We start from the raw sequence: 26,464 nt of genomic DNA, 5'->3' as shown, positions 1-26,464 counted from the left end.
AAATTTTAACTAAACAGTATAACAAACGCTGGCATCACGCCGATGTCATAAAAATAAGTAAATATTTTTCGACAAATTCAAGAAAATTTATTAGAAATAATTAAGTTTTTTCACTTGTTAAAAAAATGTTGTAGTTTGAAGGAAAAAATTGGAGTTCAAAATTGCAAGAATGTCTTTAGTGACATACGAAGTTCATGATGAACGCATTTGTAGTAAAATTTACAAATTTAAAGAAATATTGAACTATTTTGTGGAAGACACGAATTTAGTTAATCTTTATCCTTCATTTGTGTATATTTTTTTCCTGGGTTTTAGTTAATTTAACTAACGTACACAAAAAATTATTCCATGAACTAAAATAAAGTTAAATTGGCTTTAGCGAAATAGAGAGTTCACTTTTTTTTTGAGTGTTCTGACGGAAATAAACTATGGTCTTCAAATTTGACACAAATAGTTGTTATTGAGGTAGATCAGATGATATTGCAAATGAGCCATATCGGACCACTGTTCGCATAGTCCCCACAAAACCCGATCCCCAATTTTGACTTCTGGTGCCTCCTTGAAGAGAGAATTTCATTTGATCTGATTGAAATTTTGTACGTAATGTTAGCATATGTCTTCTAACAATTATACAAAAAATTGTCCATATCGGTCCATACACTGAAAAAAAAAGCATGCCCTGTTCCAAAGATTTTGTCTTTACTTTAAAAATTTTGGTATTGATTCCGAGCCAAAGAAGCGGAGAATACAAGTAAGGATATTTTTAAGACACAATTCTCCTTTAAATTTGGGTTTTGTGTACTTGCTTCTAGGAAGCAAATTTTAATTTTTCGCTTTTTCAGCATTTTTTCTTCATATGCTATCAAAATCCTTTAAAAACGAGTTAACGACAACTTTATTTTCCAAATAAAGACTCGACTTCCAGTAGAAATTATGCTATGTTTCTAGTAAAAAACTTCTTTAAAATTAAGTTTTGAAAAGCATGTCCTATATTTGAACGATTTTTTCCTTTGTAGTCAATATGCAAAAAGACAACAAATTTAAAGACAATTTCATTAAATTTAAAGAATTTTTCTGAATTATTAAAGTCAAGTTGACCTTAGCCCAAACATTTTTACTTTCATGTCATGATACCCATTTTTAAGTGAAATCACTTACTTATAAGGACAATAAGACCTAATTGAAAAGTTTATCGACTTTTGGACAAGGAAAAAAACTTAATATTAGAGAAATGCTTTTTCTATGCTAAACAAAATTAGCATTCGAATTTAAAGACATGAAATCTTTGACCTCACGATAATATTTTTATACCCTCCACCATAGGATGGGGGTATATTACTTTGTCATTCCGTTTGTAACACATCCAAATATTGCTCTCAGACCCCATAAAGTATATATATTCTGGGTTGTGGTAAAATTCTGAGTCGATCTGGGCATGTCCGTCCGTCCGTCCGTCTGTTGAAATCACGCCAACTTCCGAACGAAACAAGCTATCGACTTGAAACTTGGCACAAGTAGTTGTTATTGATGTAGGTCGGATGGTATTGCAAATGGGCCATATCGGTCCACTTTTACGTATAGCCCCCGTATAAACAGACCCCCAAATTTGGCTTGCGATTGCTCTAAAAGAAGCAAATTTCATCCGATCAGGCTGAAAGTTGGTACATGGTGTTAGTATATAGTCTCTAATTACCATGCAAAATTTGGTCTATATCAGTCCACTTTTGCGTATAGCCCCCATTTAACGGATCCCCAAATTTGGCTTGCGATTGCTCTAAGAGAAGCAAATTTCATCCGATCCGGCTGAAATTTGGTACATGGTGTTAGTATATGGTCTCTAACAACCATGCAAAAATTGGTCCACATCGGTCCATAATTGTATATAGCCCCCATATAAACCGATCCCCCGATTTGGCTTGCGGAGCCTCAAAGAGAAGCAAATTTCATCCGATCCGGCTGAAATTTGGTACATGGTGTTGGTATATGTTCTCTAATTACCATGCAAAAATTGGTCCACATCGACCCATAATTATATATAGCCCCCGTATAAGCCGATCCCCAGATTTACACTCCAGAGCCTATTAGAGGAGCAAAATTCATCCGATCCGGTTGAAATTTGGTACGTGATGTTAGTATATGGTCTCTAACAACCATACAAGAATTGGTCCATATCGGTCCATAATTATATATAGCCCCCATATAAATCAATCCCCAGATTTGATCTCCGGAGCCTCTTGGACGAGCAAAATTCATCCGATCCGGTTGAAATTTGCAAGGTGGTGTTAGTATAAGGCCGCTAATAACCATGCCAAAATTGGTCAATCACACAAAAATTGGTCCATATCGGTTCATAATCATGGTTGCCACTCGAGCTCAAAATAATCTACCAAAATTTTATTTTTATAGAAAACATTGTCAAAATGTTATTTCTATAGAAAATTTTGTCAAAATTTTATTTCTATAGAAAATTTTGTCAAAATTTTATTTCTATAGAAAATATTGACAAAATTTTATTTCTATAGAAAATTTTGTCAAATTTTTATTTCTATAGAAAATTTTGTCAAAATTTTATTTCTATAGAAAATTTTGTCAAAATTTTACTTCTATAGAAAATGTTGTCAAAATTTTATTTTGTCAAAATTTTATTTCTATAGAAACTTTAAACTTAAGTATATACGTATTTAATCGGCCTTTTTTAGTTTAATATATACCAAGTATGGACTATGTGGTATATATTACGGTGTTAGGAAGTTTTAAGATACCTTGCCATCGGCTTCAGTAGAAGTTTCTACACAATCCATGGTGGATGGTACATAAGATTCGGCCTGGCCGAACTTACGGCCGTATATACTTGTTTTCAGTGTAATTATATTTAGACCCATTTAAAGCGATCCTCAGATTTGACTTCTGGAGCCTTTTGAAGGAGCAAATTTCATCCGATCCAGTTGAAATTTGGTATATTATGTTAATGTCCTCAACGAACTTAGTTTGGCCTGAAAGAAACACCTTCGACAAAATTAAACTGATGATGTGTAATTTATGATACTTAAACTTTTCAAAATAAGATGAGTAAAAATAAATTTCACATCCAAAAAAAAAGAGATTACAAAATAATAAATAATTACCATATTGTATGAATTTTTGATAATAAGCAGAAACAATAAAATTTTTTGTATTCGAGCCATAATTGCTCCGTCATGATTTGAACTTAATTGATTTTATTTTGTTTTTATTTCTTTTCTTATCGTGATGGGTATACATTAAGCGAACTTTTCAAATGAGATTGTATGCTTGGTCTATGAATAGAACAGAAACAAAAAATTAGTTTCCATTATTTGGCAAAATTTTGTATGAAGATTAATAATGTTCACAGATCAGTTTGTGAAGGTGTGGCAAAGAACAAAATATGATTGATAGGCAAAGAAAGAGGTCTTTGATATTAGCTGTGTTGTTTGTTCTAGGCAAGTAAGTTTTGCGTAATTGTGGTCTAGATAAAATACATTTCAATGTGCAAGTTAATATTGGTCCATTATTAGATATAGCATCCATATAAACTGGTCTCCAAATTAGACATTCTGAAGATTTCTTTTCCATACCATCGCCAGGCAATGATCCCGTGGCAAAATAAAATGAGAGAAATAAAAATGCGCTGGTTTAGAATTTGAACCAAAATTTAATAAATAATTACTCGTGAAACAATATTTACCCAAAAACCGAGATCGTCCTGAAGATTTGTAGTTCGAAATGTGAGAAAGCAGTGAGACATTACAAAGAAATTTACTTATATCGGTTCATAACAAGACATTGGCTCCAGCCAATCCATCTTCAAAATAACTTCTTAGGTGCATGTATAGACAAAAAACCCGCTTACCGCATCCATTTTGTCTTTGGGGAAATAGTTTTCTAGCTGAGAAAAAATATGATGACAAACAAATCTATTGTACAAAATTTCAACCGACTCAGGTGAAATTAAGTCTGCGGATCGGTTTACATGGGGGGCTAGACCTAAAAATGGTCCTATATGTCTCATTTCTAATATCATAAGACCTACATTAATAATAACTACCCAGCAAAAAGATTTGGAAGTTCTTCTAAAGGCACAAGTTTAAAAGCACTTCCAAAAACGTCCTCCCAAAGATGTTCTTGATTTGAACTACACATGAAATTCTTTTAATTCAATTTTTTATAATTCGCTTTTTTCATTTTTTTAATGGGAATTTAAACTTTTTTGTTTGAAATACGTGAAAAATAGAATAAATCCATTCTAGAAAATTGCGAATTTCAGAAAGTATTTGTGGTCAAACCTTTCAGTTAAGCGTTCGAATGCATTAAAAATCATAAAAAATTATAAAAATTATTTATTTGGCAAAATATTACAGAATTTTTCATTTCACATCCAAAACACAGAATTCGGATCATACACTGAAAAAACAGTGAACCCACCAGGAAGAAAACTTTCGGCTAATTTTATAAAATTTTTAATATTTGTAGAAAATTTTAACTAAACGGTATAACATGGCATCACGCCGATGCCATAAAAAGAAGTAAATATTTTTCGACAAATTCAAGAAAATTTATTAGACATAACTAAGTTTTTTTCACTTGTTAAAGAAAATTTTGTAGTTTGAAGGAAAAACTTGGAGTTCAAAATTGCAAGAATGTCTTTAGTGACATACGAAGTTCATGATGGTCGCATTTTTGGTAAAATTTACAAATTTTAAGAAATTCTGAACTATTTTGTGGAAGACACGAATTTAGTTAATCTTTATGCTTCAGTTCAGTATATTTTTTTCCTCGGGTTTAGTTAATTTAACAAACGTACACAAAAATTTATTAGGGTAAAGAAAACTTTCTCCAAACCTAATAATTCCATGAACTAAAGTAAAGTTTAATTGGCTTTAGTGAAATAGAGAGTTCACTTTTTTTTGAGTGTACCTTAAGAAATGATGTAAATTGAGTGCAAAGGCTGCTGAAATGGTGGACATCCGTCCTATGACAAGCCCATGTTAAATTCATCGCTTCTGCGGCAATTTGGCATCACTTCCGGATCCACTTTCAATCCTGCCATTTTTGCTGGTTACTTGTGCCAACTTTGATCTCCGTGCAAATGTGTTTATCAGAGATATAAGAGATATATTTCGGCATTAGAGGACAGCAACAAATATTAATCTTCGAAAATTGCTTTATTATCTTTCAAAATATTCCTCCATTAAGATCTATATCCTTTTTTGTGCGTTTGCGTTAATTCCATTTTTTTGGGCGAGATGAAACTTTTAAGTTGCTGTAAACGCTCGTATGTCAAAACGTTCTGAGTACATATAACCTCAAAACTGCCAAGCTGTGCGATAGAGCTGTCAGTTGGCAGAGTGCAACGCTAGGGTTGCCCAATCCCGATATATAAAAGTCAACCCTCGTATTGAGATAACGCTCCAAATTTCAACCGGTCGCATGATTTTTGCCTCTTCAAGAGACTCTGGAAGTCAAATCTGGGGATCGGTTTATATGGGGGTTATATATAAACTTTGGAACAATAGGCACCAATTTATGCATGCATTTCAATCAAATTGGACGAATTTTGATACTCCTATAGGCTCAAGAAGTCAAATATGGAGATCAGTTTATATGGGAGCTAGAGATCCGATATGTCTTATCTCCAATACCATAAAACTTACATTATTAATAATTACGTTTGCCAAATTTCAAGCCGATAGCTTGTTTCGTCAGGAAGTTAGAAACAGACGGTGGGATGAAAGTTTGTGTCTTAAGTCTTTTGTTTTTGAAAGTTGTTAAAGCAGAATGTGGCCAGAGTTTAATAATTTTGATCTGCGTGAAAATGTGTCTATCAGAGATATTGGTCCCTGCCATTCAGAGACTCTACACTGAAAAAAATATTATCGTGAGGCCAAAGATGTCTTTAAAATACGAATGCGAATTTTGTTTAGCATAGAAGACTCAGTTCTAGCGTTGCCAGAATTGTTTCACCAAAAACCGCTAGATTTGCCCAAAAAAATAGCTAAAAAAAGCTAAAAAATGTTAAAAAATAGCTAGAAAAAAGCTAAATTTTTTTGTATCAAAAGTCACATTTTTGATTGAAATTTAACAAACTTAAAGGCTTTATTTCACTTACAATGCATATTATTTTCATTTTAATTCCACTTCTGTGAGACTGTAACAATATCTAAGGCATATTAGCTCTGTTTGCGTATTCGATACATTTTGATTACTATCACAAATTTTTTACTGGAAGTCCTTCGTTTTGTGGGAGCTACCTTCCCAACACCTCTATTTTATTTACTTGTTATTTTAAAATATTAAATGATCTAAGCATGCTTTGGATTTGGTAAAAAAATGATTTGTCATTTTAGTTTGGATTTGAAATTGTGAAAAATTCGAAATACATTACTTTTATTTAAATTGTAGAAAATACCTATAGTTTACATTTCCCAGTAAAAACATTTTCCTTTTTTCATGAGCTTTAAAAACGTGCTAACGCCAACTTAAATTTCCAAATTCGGACTCGACTTCAAGTAGAAATTATTGTATATATACGTTTTTAAAATAAAGTGTTGAAAAACATCTTCTATTTTTGAACGCTATTTTGGTTTGTGGTTAAGATGCAAAAACTCCTCACATTTAAAGACTATTTCATTAATTCTTCCTTCTTTCATGAAAACATACCCATTTTTAAGTTGAATCACTTAATTATAAGGACAAAACGACTTTATCGTCTTTTGGACAAGGAAAACAGTTTATATAAAAGAAATTCACAAATGCTATTATAACCAAAATTCGCGTTCGTATTTTAAGGATACGACAATATTTTTTCAGTGCACAAAGCTATTCACATCTACTATTTTAATTTAGTAATATCGTAATAACTTTAGAATATTATAATAACATAAAAAGGATAAACGAGTCAAATGATAATATTCCCAATAATTTACTGACAGTTTATCTAACAAATTTGTATGGTAATAGTAGATTTAAAGTTTACGATAACTTTTATGTATATAATGAAAAAACTTTACAACAAGGTGTATTTGCTACAAAAATGCTCGCATAATGGCTGGACTCATTATTAATGTTTCATCTGAGCTTTGAAATATGTGGAAACCCTTATACTTGCAGCAAGGCTTAGATAAAAACGCCGATTTATCCATATTTCAATAGAAACATGTCGAAAATAAAAAAGCCAAAAATAGCTAAAAGGGTCATGAAAAAAAGCTAAAAGCTAAATGCATTTTTTTCCCGCTAAACGTCTTCAAAAAAAGCCAAATCTAGCGGGAAAAAAGCTAAATTGGCAACGCTGCTCAGTTCTCTGATAAATAGAGTTTTTTCCTTGCCCAAATTTGGGGATGGGTTTATATGGGGGCTATATATAATTATGAACCAATGTGTACCAATTTATGCATGGTTGTTAGAGACCATATACCAACATCATGTACCAAATTTCAGCCGGATCGGATGAAATTTGCTTCTCTTTGAGGCTCCGCAAGCCAAATCTGGGGATCGGTTTATATGTGGGTTATATATAATTATATACCGATGTGGACCAATTTTTGCATGGTTGTTAGATACCATATACCAATTCCATGTACCAAATTTCAGACGGATCGGATGAAATATGGTTCTCTTTGAGGCTCCGCAAGCCAAATCTGAGGGTCCGTTTATATGGGGGCTATACGTAAAAGTGGACCGATATGGCCCATTTTCAATACTACATCAATAACAACTACTTGTGCCAAGTTTCAAGTCGATAGCTTGTTTCGTTCGGAAGTTAGCGTGATTTCAACAGACGGACGGACGGACGGACATGATTAGATCGACTCAGAATTTCACCACGACCCAGAATATATATACTTTATGGGGTCTTAGAGCAATATTTCGATGTGTTACAAACGGAATGACAAAGTTAATATACCCCCCATCCTATGGTGGAGGGTATAAAAATTAATTATGTATGTATAGCTAATAAATTTTCTTGAATTTTTCGAAAAATATTTACTAATTTACTATCCTTAGCCTCACGACAATACTTTTTCCGGTGTATGAACGGGTATGGACCTACATTGCAATGTTTATTAGAGAGCATACATTGACATCGCGCGTAGAACTTCAACCAAATCGGAGGAACTTTTCTCCTCCAGGAGGCTCAGGAATTAAAATATGGAGATGGATTTATATGAGGACTAGACCTAAAGGAGGTCCAATATATCTTATTTCCAATACCATAAGTCATATAACTACTTGTGTTAGGTTTCAAGCCGATAGTCTATTTCTTTTGGAAGTTACCGTGGAAGGACGTTTGTGTCTTAAGTCTTTTGTTTTAAAGCTCTTAAAGCAGAATGTGGACAGCTATTCGAACTTCTTTCTCTTACTTCAGAATTAAATGTAACATAAACAGACTCAAAATGATCCACAGTGGAAAATTCCATATGTTAATTTTAAATATTATTCTTTGAGCAATACCAAAGACACCAGGTCTTTGGACTACATTCAGACCAAGAAAGACTATTCTTTTTTCTCATAATACTCTGGATAAAGTCTAAAGCCATTTCTTTAGTTTTCAGTTCGTACCAATTTTGTCAACTTTATTGATTTATCTCATAATAATTACTTAACTAATTCTTGCCCTGGATAATTTATATGATTTGTGGAGAAGCATTTTTTATTTGGTAGTATTTGAGATGTTTGCTGTGTTATATGTATTTGGGGGATTTTTTTCTTCTGATGTTTTTTTTTTTTGTATTCCCCAGATGTTGTTGTTTTTTTCTCCAATGCGTGAATATTATGATCAATTAGTTGAGTTATTATTTAAGCTTTTGTTGTTATTATTTTTGTTATGTTTCTCAAACATATAATGCGATTTCTCTATTCAAAGCGCCAGTCTGATGCCAAAAATCACCGATCGCTTTTTAAACAGATGAGAATGAAATGCAAATTTGACAAATGAGACGAAACAAACAAAATAAAAACCAAAAACAAAAACAATAATGTAAGCGTAAAAAAATATCAAAGGGAAACAAAAACAAAAATAGTTCGTGATATTTGTACGGGTGAAGAACACCACCGTTTTTTTGCCATTAGAATAATGTCAATATTTGGAAACTACGCTCAGAAAAAAAAAAACTAAGCAAGTTTCAGATGGCTACTCCAACTGAATAGTACTGAAAAAATATTGACTTAATATATCAAAGAAACTAAACTATGCACTGAACAAAATATTGTCGTGAGGTCAAAGATTTCATGTCTTTAAAATACGAATGCAAATTTTGCTTAGCATAGAAGACGCATTTCTCTAATATAAAGCTTTTTTCCTTGTCCAAAAGTCGTCACTTAAAAATGGGTATCATAACATGAAAGAAAAAATGTTTGGACTAAGGTCAACTTGACTTTAATAATTCAGAAAAATTCTTTAAATTTAATGAAATTGTGTTTAAATTTGTTGTCTTTTTGCATCTTTTGCAAAAAATCATTCAATTATAGGACATGTTTTTCAACCCTTTATTTTAAAGGTGTTTTTTACTTGAAACATAGCATAATTTCTTCTAGAAGTCGAGCCTTAATTTGGAAAATAAAGTTGTCGTTAACTCGTTTTTAAAGGTCGTTTTTAAAGATCATATGAAGAAAAAAAAAAACTGAAAAAGCGAAAAATTAAGATTTGCTTCCTAGAAGCAAGTACGCAAAACCCAAATTTAAAAGAGAATTGTGTCTTAAAAGTATCCTTACTTGTATTCTCCGCTTCTTTGGCTCGGAATCAATACCACAATTTTTAAAGTAAAGACAAAATCTTTAGGACCGGGTGAAACTAAATTTTAGGGCGTGTAATTTGCACAATATTGAAAATAAATTTCTTTAGAATAAAAAAGTTTTAATTAATTTTCATAATCTTTGCTTTAAAAATAGTTTTCTTTGTAAAAGTAAACAATTTTTTTCTTAAAGTAAATTAAATATTTTTGATTTAAAGAAAGAAAACTCCAAATATAGGCTAACACTTATTTTGCGGATTTTTGAATCTTTGGTTTAAAGTTTTTTTTTTTTTAATTAAAAAAAAACTTTTTTTCATTTTTGCACATGAGTAGATTTGTTAATAGATCGCAAAAAGAGAATGAAAATTCCCTAAATGAAAGAATATGCAACCTAAATTTTAAGACACGCAATTTATACAATACTAAGGACAAATTTATTTAAAACAAGTATATATGGTCGTAAGTTCGGCTTATGTACCCTCCACCATGGATTGCGTAGAAACTTCTTCTAAACACTGCCATCCACAATCGAATTACTTGAGTTGCGGTAACGCTTGCCGATGGCAATGTATCTTAAAACCTCCTAACACCGTCTTCTAAATTGTAAGTAAGTCCATACGTGGTATATATTAAATCAAACAAGTAAGGAAAGTCTAATGTCGGGCGGGGCCGACTATATTATACCCTGCACCACTTTGTAGATCAAAATTTTCGATACCATATCACATCCGTCAAATGTGTCGGGGGCTATATATAAAGGTTTGTCCCAAATACATACATTTAAATATCACTCGATTTGGACAGAATTTTATAGACTTTTACAAAATCTATAGACTCAAAATTTAAGTTGGCTAATGCACTAGGGTGGTACACAATTTTAGTATAAAACAAGTAAGGAAAGTCTAAAGTCGGGCGGGGCCGACTATATTATACCCTGCACCACTTTGTAGATCAAAATTTTCGATACCATATATAAAGGTTTGTCCAAATACATACATTTAAATATCACTCGATCTGGAAGAATTTGATAGACTTCTACAAAATCTATAGACTCAAAATTTAAGTCGGCTAATGCACTTGGGTGGAACACAATGTTAGTAAAAAACAAGTAAGGAAAGTCTAAAGTCGGGCGGGGCCGACTATATTATACCCTGCACCACTTTGTATATTTAAATTTTCGATACCATATCACATCCGTCAAATGTGTTGGGTGCTATATAAAGGTTCGTCCCAAATACATACATTTAAATATCACTCGATCTGGACAGAATTTGATAGACTTCTACAAAATCTACAGACTCAAAATTTAAGTCGGCTAATGCACTGGGGTGGAACACAATGTTAGTAAAAAAATATGGGAAACATTTAAATGTGAAGCAATTTTAAGGAAACTTCGCAAAAGTTTATTTATGATTTATCGCTCGATATACATGTATTAGAAGTTTAGGAAAATTAGAGTCATTTTTACAACTCTTCGACTAAACAGTGGCGATTTTACAAGGAAAATGTTGGTATTTTGACCATTTTTGTCGAAATCAGAAAAACATATATATGGGAGCTATATCTAACTCTGAACCGATTTCAACCAAATTTGGCACGCATAGCTACAATGCTAATTCTACTCTCTGTGCAAAATTTTCACTAAATCGGAGCAAAAAATTGGCCTCTGTGGTCATATGAGTGTAAATCGGGCGAAAGCTATATATGGGAGATATATCTAAATCTGAACCGATTTCAACCAAATTTGGCACGCATAGCTACAATGCTAATTCCCAGTGCACAATTTCAACTAAATCGGAGCAAAAAATTGGCCTCTGTTGTCATATGAGTATAAATGCTAATTCTACTCTCTGTGCAAAATTTTCACTAAATCGGAGCAAACAATTGGCCTCTGTGGTCATATGAGTGTAAATCGGGCGAAAGCTATATATGACAGCTATATCTAAATCTGAACCGATTCCAACCAAATTTGGCAGGCATAGCTACAATGCTAATTCTACTCCCTAGGCAAAATTTCAATTAAATCGGAGTAAAAGATTGGCCACTGTGGTCATATGAACTCTGGCATCTGGGGCCATATAAGTCCATATCGGGCGATATATATATATATATATATATATATATATATATATATATATATATATATATATATATATATATATATATATATATATATATATATATATATATATATATATATATATATATATATATATATATATATATATATATATATATATATATATATATATATATATATATATATATATATATATATATATATATATATATATATATATATATATATATATATATATATATATATATATATATATATATATATATATATATATATATATATATATATATATATATATATATATATATATATATATATATATATATATATATATATATATATATATATATATATATATATATATATATATATATGGGAGCTATATCTAAATCTGAACCGATTTCTTCCAAAATCAATAGGGTTCTATTCTGAGCCAAAACACATACTTGTGCCAAATTTGAAGTCGATTGGACTAAAACTGCGACCTAAACTTTGATTACAAAAATGTATTCACGGACAGACGGACATGGCTATATCGACTCAGGAGCCCATCCTGAGCATTTGTGCCAAAGACACCATGTGTCTATCTCGTCTCCTTCTGGGCGTTGCAAACATATGCACTAACTTATAATACCCTGTTCCACCGTGTGGCGCAGGGTATAATTACGCAACCTAAATTTTAGGACGCGAAATTTACAAAATATTAAGGACAAATTTCTTTGAAATAATGAAATTTTAATTAAAATAAAATTTATAATCTTTACTTCAAAAACAAAAAAATTTTCATTAAATGTAGGACACAATTTTTTTAAATTTCAATTTTAATTAAAATCGCATGTCTTTGAACACATTTTTGATTTAAAGAAATTTTCCTTAAATTAACTGAAATATTGAAACTTTATATTTAAGATAAAAACGCTTCAAATATAGGCTAAGACTTATTTTGAGTATTTAACGTCTTTGGTTTAACTTTTTTTTTGAATTAAGAAAACATTTTTTACTTTGAAGTATACGTTATAATTTGAATATTTAAACTGACATTTGTTTGTACGTGAGTACCTTTATTAATAAACCGCGAAAAGAGAATGAAAATTTGATAAATGAGATCTGTATCCTAATTTTAATTTTATTGGTCCTAGATTTAAAGCCAAATAGGTCGCTAAAAAATTTTTTTATTGTAAAGAAGCCGCATCTTTGGCTCGGAATCAATACCAAAACCCTTAAGGGAAGGTCAAAAATCTTTGGATCCAAGTAAACTTTTTTTTTGAGTGTACACTGAAAAAACATTGAACCCACCAGGAAGAAAAATTTTAGTTAGTTACACCGTGGTGCAATGGCTAGCATGCCCGCCTGGCATACACATATAAAGACTTTAACTAATTTCGAATTCGTAATAAAAAGGGGAATTGTAACAATTGAACCGATTATTTTCAAAATTCTTACGAAAATTATGTAGCAAATTTGGAGAAAATACAACCTATAATATCATGATTCAGTCACTATTGGAGCCATATACCATGTCCAGAAATCATCTTCATAGGCTTTTAGGTTCGTAAAATCTGTCAGTAGGAGCTGATGTCGTCCGAAAAAATTCATTTAGGTTAGCAAATTCTACAAACCATATTTTTAAGTATGACTGAAATAATCTTCACACTCCTGATTGATTTTATTTATTATTCCTAGTATCATACTAACATTTTTCTGTGGGTGTATAACTATATACAAACATTTGGCAGAGAAATTCAATGAAAGAAATTTACCTCTTATTCTGGCTGTCTTCTGAGAAATGGCCAATAACAATGACGACAACACAACAGCGAAACGAAAATTCTCCCAAAAATCTCTATAAAACTGAAATCTTTAGCTTAATAAGCCAGTATTCGTGTGTCGTTCTTCCAACAGGTAACAAGTGAAGTTTGTTTCTTAAAAAATATAAAACGGTCAAAATGTTTAAAGTGCTACCGGTATTGTGTTTGGCTTTAGTGGCCGTAAATGCCTATGATTTTTCGGACACATATTTTAGTAAGTTTTTTTTTTTTGAAGAAAATAACTAAAAATTTTATTTACATATTAAATGTAATGTAATATTTTCGTTTTTCCACCAAATAGATCAATATTTATTTGATGAATATGAATATCTGAATCAAAATCTGCCTTCCCGTCATCGACGTGATGTTAGTGAATTGCCAGCTATTAAGGATATGAAATCAAGTGAAGATGCTGATATGGATGACAAGTTAGGTTTCCCCTGCGGTGGTAAAGGCTTCCATGATTTCAAAAAGGATCTAACTTGCTGTGAAGTTAACAAACATGATCCCAACTACTTTAGCATGGTCCGTGACACGAAAAAGCAATGCGCCATGAAATTGAGAGCCAATAATCGTAAGTAAATCGTATAGAATTAGACTTAAGTAAAAAATGGCTCAGAGTTCGATTATGCCGAGCCATCAAAGATTTGCAATAAAAAGTGTTAGGAAAAGTGGTAGCAAATTAAAAGAAAAAAAAAGAAATTGTAATTCAAAAAAAGTATATATGGCCGTAAGTTGGGCCAGGCCCGAAGCTTATGTACCATGGATTGCGTAGAAACTTCTTCTAAACACTGCCATGCACAATCGAATTACTTGAGTTGCGGTAATGCTTGCCGATGGCAATGTATCTTAAAACCTGCTAACACCGTCTTCTAAATTGTAAGTCAGTCCATACGTGGTATATATTAAATCAAAAAAAGACCGATTAAACGTATATAATTCAGTTTGACAAAATTTTCTATAGAAATATAGTTTTGACAAAATTTTCTATAGAAATATAGTTTTGACAAAATTTTCTATAGAACTGAAATTTTAACAAAATTTTCTATATAAATAAAATTTTAACAAAATTTTCTATAGAAATAAAATTTTGACAAAATTTTCTATAGAAATGAAATTTTAACAAAATTTTCTGTAGAAATAAAATTTTTACAAAATTTTCTATAGAAATAAAATTTTTACAAAATTTTCTATAGAAATAAAATTTTGACAAAATTTTCTATAGAAATAAAATTTTGGTAGATTATTTTTGGCTCGAGTGGCAACCATGATTATGAACCGATATGGACCAATTTTTGTGTGAGTGGAGATCGGCTATATATAACTATAGACCGATATGGACCAATTTTGGTATGGTTGTTAGCAACGATATACTAACACCACGTTCCAAATTTGATCCGGACCGGATGAATTTTGCTCCTCCAAGAGGCTCCGGAGGTCAAATCTGGATAACGGTTTATATGGGGGCTATATATAATTATGGTCCGATATGGACCAATTCTGGCACGGTTGTTAGAGACCATATACCAACTCCATGTACCAAATTTCAGCCGGATCAGATGAAATATGCTTCTCTTAGAGGCTCCGCAAGCCAAATCTGAGGGTCCGTTTATATGGGGGCTATATATAATTATTGACCGATGTGGACCAATTTTTGCATGGTTGTTAGAGACCATATACCAACACCATGTACCAAATTTCAGACGGATCAGATGAAATGTGCTTCTCTTAGAGGCTCCGCAAGCCAAATCTGAGGGTCCATTTATATGGGGGCTATACGTAAAAGTGGACCGATATGGCCCAGTTTCAATACCATCCGACCTACATCAATAACAACTACTTGTGCCAAGTTTCAAGTCGATAGTTTGTTTCGTTCGGAAGTTAGCGTGATTTCAACAGACGGACGGGCGGACATGTTTAGATCGACTCAGAATTTCACCACGACCCAGAATATATATACTTTATGGGGTCTTAGAGCAATATTTTGATGTGTTACAAACGGAATGACAAAATTAATATACCCCCCATCCTATGGTGGAGGGTATAACAACGTTCAAAATCTTTGCATGAAAAATGCTTTTAATACAAATTTAAGACACGAATTTGTAAAATTTGTTAAAGTCGTATGGTATGTAGTAAGGCAAATTAAACCACACGCAAAGAAAAAAAAACGTTTGGAAAACGTGTACCGAAAACGTTTTTCTTTTGTTAGAGTTTTTTGAATTGCTTCGAAAATTTTAAACTTTTATCACCAACAAAATTCGTTTGTTACAAAATTTTTATTTTTTCAATAAAAAAAGTTATTTTTGAAACAACAACACAGTCCATTTCGTTTATATCAAACACTGTTCTTTTCGGACTTTAGGTCTTTAATAAGACACATTTTACAGTTCAAAATTTAATATAGTACAATGTAATGTTGAACATTTTTTCGGAATCTTCCGACCATATCTGGAATATATGTAAAAACAAAAAAAAATTTGGTCGAAGCAGGGATCGAACCCACGACCCTTGGCATGCAAGTCGGACGTAGCAACCACTGCTCCACGGTGCCAAACTAAATGTTTGTTTCTGTTAAATAAACTTTCTTTACTCGGTTCGTGGGCGCCGCAAGCTATGCTATATAAATATAACTTATATGGATATTTATCTATTGATGACCATAACAGGTACATAGCTCAGTGGTTAGTTTGTTGGCTTACAAAGTGCATGGTCCGCGGTTCGATTCTCCGTCCAGGCGAAAGGTAAAAAAAAATTAAAAATTTATAAAATCGTATAATTTCTTCTACATTGTTGGTATTACAGGAAAAGGTGTTAAGAACTAAAACCCTCGTGGATGTGAGAAAGATGTGAGGGAAAATGCAATTAACAAGAAAACAATGTTTTTTTAGTTTGTCTTTATGAAATTGTTTTTACATCCTGGAAAAGAATAAACGTTTATCACAAAAAGTATATACTTTTCTTCCAAATACACTTCCTTACAGCGAAAAGCAAATGAGAAACGAACTTTGTTTGTCTAAAATTTCGTTTGGGAGGAAAGAATTATTTTTTTGCGTGCAATGAAACACATTTTTCATGTTGTCTAAAACCAGTTCATCTGTATTTTATTGAATTGAAATACAGGTCAGGCTAGTAAGCCGGTTTAAGTTATTTGCATACTTTCAGGCGGTATATGTGCCTTTTGAAAATAATGTGACATAAGAAGGATAAGAGCTCATCAATTTTAAAAAATTTTTAAAAAAGTTGAAGAGTTTTTATTTAAACCGACTTCTGCGTGATTCATACACTGAAAAAAATATTGACTTTATATGCAACTTAAATCGAAGGACACTGAACAAAATATTGACCTTATATGCAACTTAAATCGAAAGACACTCAATTTTCATAATATTAACGACAAATTTGCTTTAATAATTTTATTTTTACGACACAAATCTGTTTTTGCATGATTTCTACACTGAAGAAAAAAATATTGACCTTATGTGCAACTTAAATCGAATGACACTCTATTTACACAATATTAACGACAAAATTCTTTAAACTTTGATTTAATTTATTCTTTAAATTTATGACACGATTTTTTCCGTGATTCCTACACTGAAAAAAATATTGACCTTCTATGCAACTTAAATCGAAGGACACTTAATTTACGCAATATTAATGATAAATTTCTTTAAAATTTACTTTAATAATCTTATTCATTAAATAAACGACACAATTATTTGAAATTTTCATCTCTCTGTTATTATACCCACCACCATAGAATGGTGACGGGGGTATAATAAGTTTGTCATTCCGTTTGTAACACATCGAAATATCGATTTCCGACTATATAAAGTATATATATTCTTGATCAGGGAGAAATTCTAAGACGATATAAGGATGTCCGTCTGTCCGTCTGTCTGTCTGTCTGTCTGTCTGTTGTAATCACGCTACAGTCTTCAATAATGAAGCAATCGTGCTAAAATTTTGCACAAACTCGTCTTTTGTCTGCAGGCAGGTCAAGTGCGAAGATGGGCTATATCGGTCCAGGTTTTGATATAGTCCCCATATAAACCGACCTCCCGATTTGGGGTCTTGGGCTTATAGAAATCGTAGTTTTTATCCAATTTGCCTGAAATTGGAAATCTAGAAGTATTGTAGGACCACAAATACGTGTGCCAAAAATTGTGAGTATCGATCCATATTTTGGTATAGCCCCCATATAGACCGATCTCCCGATTTTACTTCTTGGGCTTATAGAAATCGTAGTTTTTATCCAATTGGCCTGAAATTTGAAATCTAGAGGTATTTTATGACCATAAAGAGGTGTGCCAAAAATGGTGAGTATCGGTCCATGTTTTGATATAGCCCCCATATAGACCGATCTCCCGATTTTACTTCTTGGGCTTATAGAAACCGCAGTTTTTATTCAATTTATCTGAAATTGGAAATCTAGAGGTATTGTAAGACCACAAATGCGTGTGCCAAAAATTGTGAGTATCGATCCATATTTTGGTATAGCCCCCATATAGACCGATCTCCCGATTTTACTTCTTGGGCTTATAGAAATCGTAGTTTTTATCCAATTTGCCTGAAATTTGAAATCTAGAGGTATTTTATGACCATAAAGAGGTGTGCCAAAAATGGTGAGTATCGGTCCATGTTTTGATATAGCCCCCATATAGACCGATCTCCCGATTTTACTTCTTGGGCTTATAGAAACCGCAGTTTTTATCCAATTTATCTGAATTTGGAAATCAAAAGGTACTTTAGAACCGTAAAGAGGTGTGCCAAAAATGGTGAGCATCGGTCCATGTTTTGGTATGGTGCCCATATAAACCGACCTCCCGATTTGGGGTCTTGGGCTTATAGAAACCGTAGTTTTTATCCAATTTGCCTGAAATTGGAAATCTAGATGTATTTTAGGACCATAAATAGGTGTGCCGAAAATGATGAGTATCGGTCCATATTTTGGTATAGCCCCCATATAGACCGATTTCCCGATTTTACTTCTTGGGCTTCTAGAATCCAAAGTTTTTATCCATTTTGCCTGAAATTGGAAATCTAGAGTTATTTTCGGGCCATAAAGAGGTGTGCCAAAAACGGTGAGTATCGGTCCATATTTTAGTATAGCCCCCATAAGAACGATTTCCAGATTTAACTCCTTGGGTTTCTAGAAACCGTAGTTTTTATCTGATTTGCCTGAAATTCTAAATATTCTGGTATTTGAGGCTCAGAAAAACGTGTATCGGATTAAGTTTTTATCGGTCCATTTGGTAATGCCTCCATATAGACCGACTTCACTACTTGAGGGTGTAGAAGGCCAACTGATCATGAAAATTGCTTGAAACTCAATGTAAAATTTCCAAATTTTACTTCCCGGGTGAAAATCTACAGATTTAAGATTTCAAATCAAGACGTTATTTTATAATTTTCTTGCACACTTACAAGAGATGTTAATAATTCCTCTAAAACTCAAACAAAAATTGTTCTTATAAATCCAGAACCTGATATAGTCCTCATAGGTGAAATCTTAAATTTATCTTCCGGAAGTGTCCTCAAGCCCTCCTGAAATTTCAAAGGAAACCCTAATATTTGGTTCATGGTGGTGGGTATTTAAGATTCGGCCCGGCCGAACTTACTGCTGTATATACTTGTTTTAATATGTCTTTGAAGTAAGGCAAATTTTCTTTAGTTGTTGTAGTTGTTATTGATGTAGGTCGGATGGTATTGCAAATGGGCCATATCGGACCACCATTACGTATAGCCCCGGCATAAACCGACCACCTGATTTGACCTCCGGAGCCGCTTAGAGGAGCAAAATTTATACGATCCGCTTGAAATTTGGCACGTGATGGTAGTATATGGTCTCTAACAACCATGTAAAAATTGGTTCATATCGGTCGATAATTATATATAGCCCCCATATAAACCGATCCCCAGATTTGACACCCGGAGCCTGTTAGAGAAGCAAATTTCATCCGATCCAATTGAAATTTGGTACGTGGTGTTAGTATATGGTCTCTAACAACCATATAAACCGATCACCAGATTTGACCTCCAGAGCCGCTTAGAGGAGCAAAATTTATACGATCCGCTTGAAATTTGGCACGTGGTGGTAGTACATGGTATCTAACAACCATGTAAAAATTGGTTCATATCGGTCGATAATTATATACAGCCCCCATATAAACCGATCCCCAGATTTGACATCCCGAGTCTGTTAGAGAAGCAAATTTCATCCGATCCAATTGAAATTTGGTACGTGGTGTTAGTATATGGTCTCTAACAACCATGTTCATATCGGTTCATATTGGTTCATATCGGTCCATAATTATATATAGCTCCCACACACAAAAAAAAATATTTTTCTGATTCAATCACGAAATTAATTGATCCAATTAATTTTTTAATTGAAATGTCTTCAATCACAGAAATGATAGTATCAATTAAAAAATTAATTGATACAATTAAAAACTTAATTGATACTATTAATTTGTGTGATTGATTTTTATTTCAATTAAAAAATTTGTTGAATCAATTAAATTTTTAATTGAATATTTTTTAAAACTCAATTAAGATTTTAATTGGAAAAATGTTCGTAATTTTTTTTTCTGTGCATATAAATCGATCCCCATATTTGACCTCTGGACCCTCTTGGAGGAGCAAAATTCATCCGATCCGGTTGAAAGTTTATATTTTGTGTAAATATATGGACACTAAGAACCATGCAAAAATTGGTTCATATCGGTCGATAATTATATATAGCCCTCATATAAACCGACCACCAGATTTGACCTCCGGAGCCGCTTAGAGGAGCAAATTTCATCCGATCCAATTGAAATTTGGTACGTGGTGTTAGTATATGGTCTCTAAAAACCATGTAAAAATTGGTTCATATCGGTCCAAAATTATATATAGCTCCCATATAAATCGATCCCCATATTTGACCTCTGGACCCTCTTGGAGGAGCAAAATTCATCCGATCCGGTTGAAGGTTTATATTTTGTGTAAATATATGGACACTAAGAACCATGCAAAAATTAGTCCATATCGGTCCATAATTATATATAGCCCCCATATAAACAGATCCCCAAATTTGACTTCCAGAATTTCTTGGAGGAGCAAAATTCATTCGATTCGGTTTGAAATTTGGTACATGTTGCTAGTAAATGACCGCTAACAATCATGTCAAACTTGGTCCTGATAAACTGATAACCCGATCCCCCAATCACAAAAAAATTGGTCCATATGGGTTCATAATTGCATTAAGCTCCCATATTTCAATTCTGACTCTCTAATTACCACCCAAAAGTTCATATCAATTCGTAATTATTTGTAGACTTACCTTTTTTGTCTAATATATATCACGTATGGACTAGCTTACAATTTAGAAGATGATGTTAAGAAATTCTAAGATACCTTGACATCGGTAAGTAGTATTTACCACAACCCAAGTAATTCGATTGTGGATGACATCGTATAAGTTTCTACGCAATTCATGGTGGAGGGTGCATAAGATTTGGCCTGACCAAACTTACGACCGTATATACTTGTTCTTTTCTAAAATACGGAGTATTTGTGCCAATGATAAAGTTGATAAAATTATGAAAACAATTCCCCTACTAAATTGCTGAAGTCTACAACTAAATGTGAACGCCTGAAAGTATGCAAATAATTCAATAGGATTTTTTTGAAATTAGCAAACAGGTTGACCCTCGAATCTGTTACAAGAGAAATTATAGTTAAAATAAAGGGAAATATTTATCAAACATAAGAATCTTGTAAATCTAAATTTTCTTTTCGAAACTACAAAGTATTTTTACCAAGTTTTCATTATGATACAAATAGGATGACAAAGTTGAAATAATTATGAACACAATTTCCCTACTAAATTGCTAAAATTTAGAACCATATATGATCGCCTAAAAGTATGCAACTAATTCAACAAACATTTTTAAAATTAGCAAACAGGATGATCCTCCGATTTGTCTAATAAAACCAGAATATATAGAAAATAAAGGGAAATATTTTTTTAGACAAAACCCCATTTCTTACATTTCGTTTTCTTATCTAGTATTCACCCTTAGACCATTAAGTCTAAGGAAATGAAAAAGCAATTTAAAGTCGTAGATTTGTTACGGATTATTTTTCTGAAATCATTTACTAATTTTTTTATCCCTTTTTGCCTTCCAGCCGATGTTGAAAATTTCGATCCCTTCAACTGTGAACACATGGACAAAATCAAAGAATTGATCATTTGCGAGAGTGAATGTGTAGCCAAGTCATTGAATATGCTCGATGAGAATGGTGATATTATGCGTGAAATGATCATTGCCAACTATAATAAACAGCTAGCTAAGGATACTGAAGTACAACATGAAGTCCTCGAGGGCTATGTGGATAAATGCTTGGCCAAACTTAAGGATATGGATCTGAAGCCTGCCAATAAATGTAGCCGTGCTCCTATGGAATTGCAACATTGTCTGTTTGGTGAAATGGTCTCAGGATGCCCCAAAGAGTCACAAATAAATAACCATAGATGTCAAAAGATACGCGAACGTTATAGCAAAGGACAATCATTGGCCTTTGGACGCCATACTTTGCATGAATTTCTACATCATGGACGTCCAGGACGCCATGGTCAGCATTAAATGTTGAAAATTGACAAACTATGATATTTTTCACAACAATTTTGAAAATCTTTATAACCCAGAGCTATGTGATTTTTTTAAATGCTTGAATAAAATACCATTCCCATTGAAGTTATTTGTATCATATTTTTTTCTATTGCTTTCGAGGGGTTTTAGGCAATTCTCTTCTTCTTGTTTTCCTTTCATTTCCATTCAATTTATTTGGCTAATTGGATGAAATATCAAAAATTCAGTAAAATGATGCCACCCATTTTGGTTTGTAGTTGTATAGTTTTTTTGTTTAAAATTTCATGGAATTTTATGTTTCCAAAGAGAATATTTCCGTATACAAATGTCCATTATACTCAGCCAATTAAATGCATATTCAAATCCATCAACTTTGTTATCTAGCTCGCCTGATGATAACTGTTCTAATAGAGTTAGGTGGTACAGTGGTATAAGGGGTTCGAAAAGTACTACTACTATATTTTATTTCGTTAGAAACTTTTGTCAAAATTTTATTTCTATGGAAAATGTTGTCAACATTTTTTATTTCTGTAGGAAATTTTGTTAAAATTTTATTTCTATAGAAAATTTTGTAAGTTTTTTTTTTCTACAGAAAATTTTATTTTAGTAGAAAATTTTCTTAAAATTTTATTTCTATAGAAAATTTGGCTAAAATTTTATTTCTATAGAAAATTTGGCTAAAATTTTATTTCTATAGAAATAAAATTTTGGAAAAATTTTCTATAGAAATAAAATTTTGACAAAATTTTCTATAGAAATAAAATTTTGAGAAAATGTTCTATAGAAATAAAATATTGAGAAAATTTTCTACAGAAATATAATTAATAACAAGTATATACGGCCGTAAGTTCGGCCAGGCCGAATCTTATGTACCCCCCACCATCGATTGCGTAGAAACTTCTACGAAAGACTGTCATCCACAATCGAATTACTTGGGTTGTAGAATCTTAAAACTTCTTAACATCATTTTCTAAATTGTGAGTTATTACATACGTGGTATATATTAGACAAAAAAGTTATGTATAGGTAAGTCTACAAATAATTACGAATCGACATGGACTTTTGCACGGTACGTAGAGAGCCAAAATTGAAATATGGGGGTCGCTTATATCGGGGCTATATAGAATTATGAACTTGATATGGACCAATTTTTGTTTGATTGGGGATCGATTTATCTGAGGGCTATATATAACTATAGACCCATATGGACCTAGTTAGTCATGGTTGTTAACGCCCATATACTAGCACAATGTACAATTTCAACTGACTCGGATGAAATTTGCTCCTCCAAGGGTCTCCAAAACCAAATCTCGGGATCGGTTTATATGGGGGCTATATATGATTATGGACTGATATGGACCACTTTTGGCATGGTTGTTAAATATCATATACTACCACCACGTACCAAATTTCAACCAGATCGGATGAATTTTGCTTCTCCAAAAGGCACCAGAGGTCAAATCTGGGGATCGGTTTATATGGGTGCTATATATAATTATGGACTGATATGAACCAATTCCTGCATGGTTGTTGGATACTATATACTAACATCACGTACCAAATTTCAACCGAATCGGATGAATTTTGCTCTTCCAAGGGGCTCCGGAGGTCAAATCTGGGGATCGGTTTATATGGGGCCTATATATAATTATTGACCGATTTCGACCAATTATTGCATGGGTGTATGAGGCCATATGTTAACACCACGTACCAAATTTCAATTGAATCAGATGAATTTTGGTCTTCCAAGAGGCTCCGGAGGTCAAATCTGGTGATCGGTTTATATGGGGGCTATATATATTTATGGACCGATATGGACCATTTGTTGCGTGGTCATTAGAGACCACATACTAACATCATGTACCAAATTTCAGCCGGATCGGATGAAATTTGCTTCTCTTAGAGGCTCCGCAAGCCAAATCGGGGGATCGGTTTATATGGGGGCTATATATAATTATGGACCGATTTGGACCAATTTTTGCATGGTCGTGCAGCATGTACCAAATTTCAGCCGGATCGGATGAAATTTGCTTCTCTTAGAGGCTCCGCAAGCCAAATCGGGGGATCGGTTTATATGGGGGCTATATATAATTATGGACCGATTTGGACCAATTTTTTCATGGTTGTTAGAGACCATGTACCAAATATCAGCCGGATCGGATGAAATTTGCTTTTCTTAGAGCAATCGCAAGCCAAATTTGGGGGTCCGTATATATGGGGGCTATACGTAAAAGTGGACCGATATGGCCCATTTGCAATACCATCTGACCTACATCAATAACAACTACTTGTGCCAAGTTTCAAGTCGATAGCTTGTTTCGTTTGGAAGTTAGGGTGATTTCAACAGACGGACGGACGGACATGCTCAGATCGTCTCAGAATTTCACCACGACCCAGAATATATATACTTTATGGGGTCTTAAAACAATATTTCGATGTGTTACAAACGGAATGACAAAGTTAATATACCCCCTTCCTATGGTGGAGGCTATAAAAATGAGCTTCGTAGTCGAACACAAATTTTCGATAAAAAGCTCGGGATGAACTTTCTTTTTAACAGAGCAAGTGCCACTTCTGAGAAGTGTCCAATTTGTAGAGTATCCAAGATTGTTCAAGTTTCACTGTACCAGATTAGACAACTTGCCAGCACCATATAATTGGCAGTTAAACACAAAGTCTTTAATTATCCCAGGGGTATTGGATCAACCCCAGAAACAGTACATGACTAGTTCGTGGTGTATATGGATCAGTACCTTTAACGAGGGTAAATTTACAATTTAGGACTTGACTTGGACGCATTCCAAAGTACCTGCACCCAGAAAAAAGTCACTCCTTCTTTAGGTTAAAATGAACTCATTGTGAAGAAAGTTGAACTTCGCATAGCGCCAAAGACATTTTTATTTGTTTGAACGATGTGATTAGCGTCACTGAATATTACCTGTTAATTGAAGATTCAAAAATGAAGTCGAATGAAGGGATTGTTATTCTGCTGGTGTTTTCTTTTTTTATAAACCAATTTTCAAAAAAACGAACATTTTTCTCACTAAAGGTGGGTACTATGTTCGGTTTTCGAGTTGAAAATCACTTTATTTTCGCGATTACTTTTCCTGAAATAATCAAAATTATAAATTAAAACCAAAATATTCCTGTAAAGTCTTGTCGAAATCTAGGGGAACAAGAAACTTCGCATCAATTGAGTTAATTTGTCTGCTTCATATTGAACTGTTTTAATAAAGTAACCGCGAAAATTTCAACTCGAAAAGCGAACATAGTACTTACCTTAATTTAAAATAACAAATATTTTATTTATTTTTATACCCTTCACCACTACTGTGGTACAGGGTGTAATAAGTTTGTGCATTTGTATGTAACGCCAAGAAATAGTAATCATAGACCAACCTTTTAGTATACGGATCGGCTTAGAATTAAATTCTGAGTCGATTTAGCGATGTCCGTCTGCCTGTCTGTCTGTCTGTTGGTGTATTTTTGTGTGCAAAGTACAGCTCGCAGTTTTAGTCTGATTGTCCTAAAGTTTGGTATAGGGTCCTGTTTCTGGTCATAATTAGCGTGTATATCAACCAATCTTCCTCAAATTCCGTACATCCAAATATTTTATGAGTCTCGAAAAACTTGCAAAATATCAGCCAAATCGGTTCAGATTTAGATAAAGCTCCCATATATAGCTTTCGCCCGATTTACACTCATTTGCCCACAGAGGCCAATTTTTTGCTACGATTTAGTTGAAATTTTGCATACACCCAGAAAAAAGTGCCTTTGAAACTAAAGGAAAACATTTTCATCAATATAGTTTATCCATTTTATTTCCATTAAGGTAAATTTTTGTGAAAAATAATAAAATTTACTCGTTTCAGTAAAAAAATCCTAAACTGTAAGCAGTTAGGAACAGTTCATTAACTAGAGTAAGGCATGGAATTTTACTCATACTATTTTCTTCGCTGGGTATAAGAATTTACTACTGAAAAAGAAAATTTTATTCACCGATAACAAAGCATTCGTAAAAATAAACAAAAACCGAACTAAAACCAAGTTTCCTCAAAATTAGTAAAATTTCTTATAAAATGATAATTGCGACTTCCTTTATAATAGAAAGTTTTTCATACATACGAACAACACTTGGCATAGAAAAATATTTTAGTTCGTTCGTACTAAGAAGTATGCAATCCT

The 26,464-nt window shown here is 32.8% G+C and overlaps 1 protein-coding gene across 1 annotated transcript; it reads left to right on the top strand.

Moving 5' to 3' along the window:
- Positions 1-13,723: 13,723 nt before the first annotated feature.
- LOC142236245 (uncharacterized) lies at positions 13,724-22,384 on the top strand. Its single transcript, XM_075307516.1, has 3 exons — positions 13,724-13,851; positions 13,939-14,211; positions 21,816-22,384. The coding sequence occupies exons 1-3, from the start codon at positions 13,776-13,778 to the stop codon at positions 22,271-22,273; spliced, it is 807 nt and encodes a 268-aa protein (XP_075163631.1). The 5' UTR covers positions 13,724-13,775; the 3' UTR covers positions 22,274-22,384.
- Positions 22,385-26,464: the final 4,080 nt, after the last annotated feature.

Source organism: Haematobia irritans, chromosome 4 (genome assembly GCF_050003625.1).
Source record: "Haematobia irritans isolate KBUSLIRL chromosome 4, ASM5000362v1, whole genome shotgun sequence".
Taxonomy (NCBI): Eukaryota; Metazoa; Arthropoda; class Insecta; order Diptera; family Muscidae; genus Haematobia; species Haematobia irritans.
Note: the sequence above shows the minus strand (reverse complement) of the source record. Positions and strands in the feature narration are given on the sequence as shown.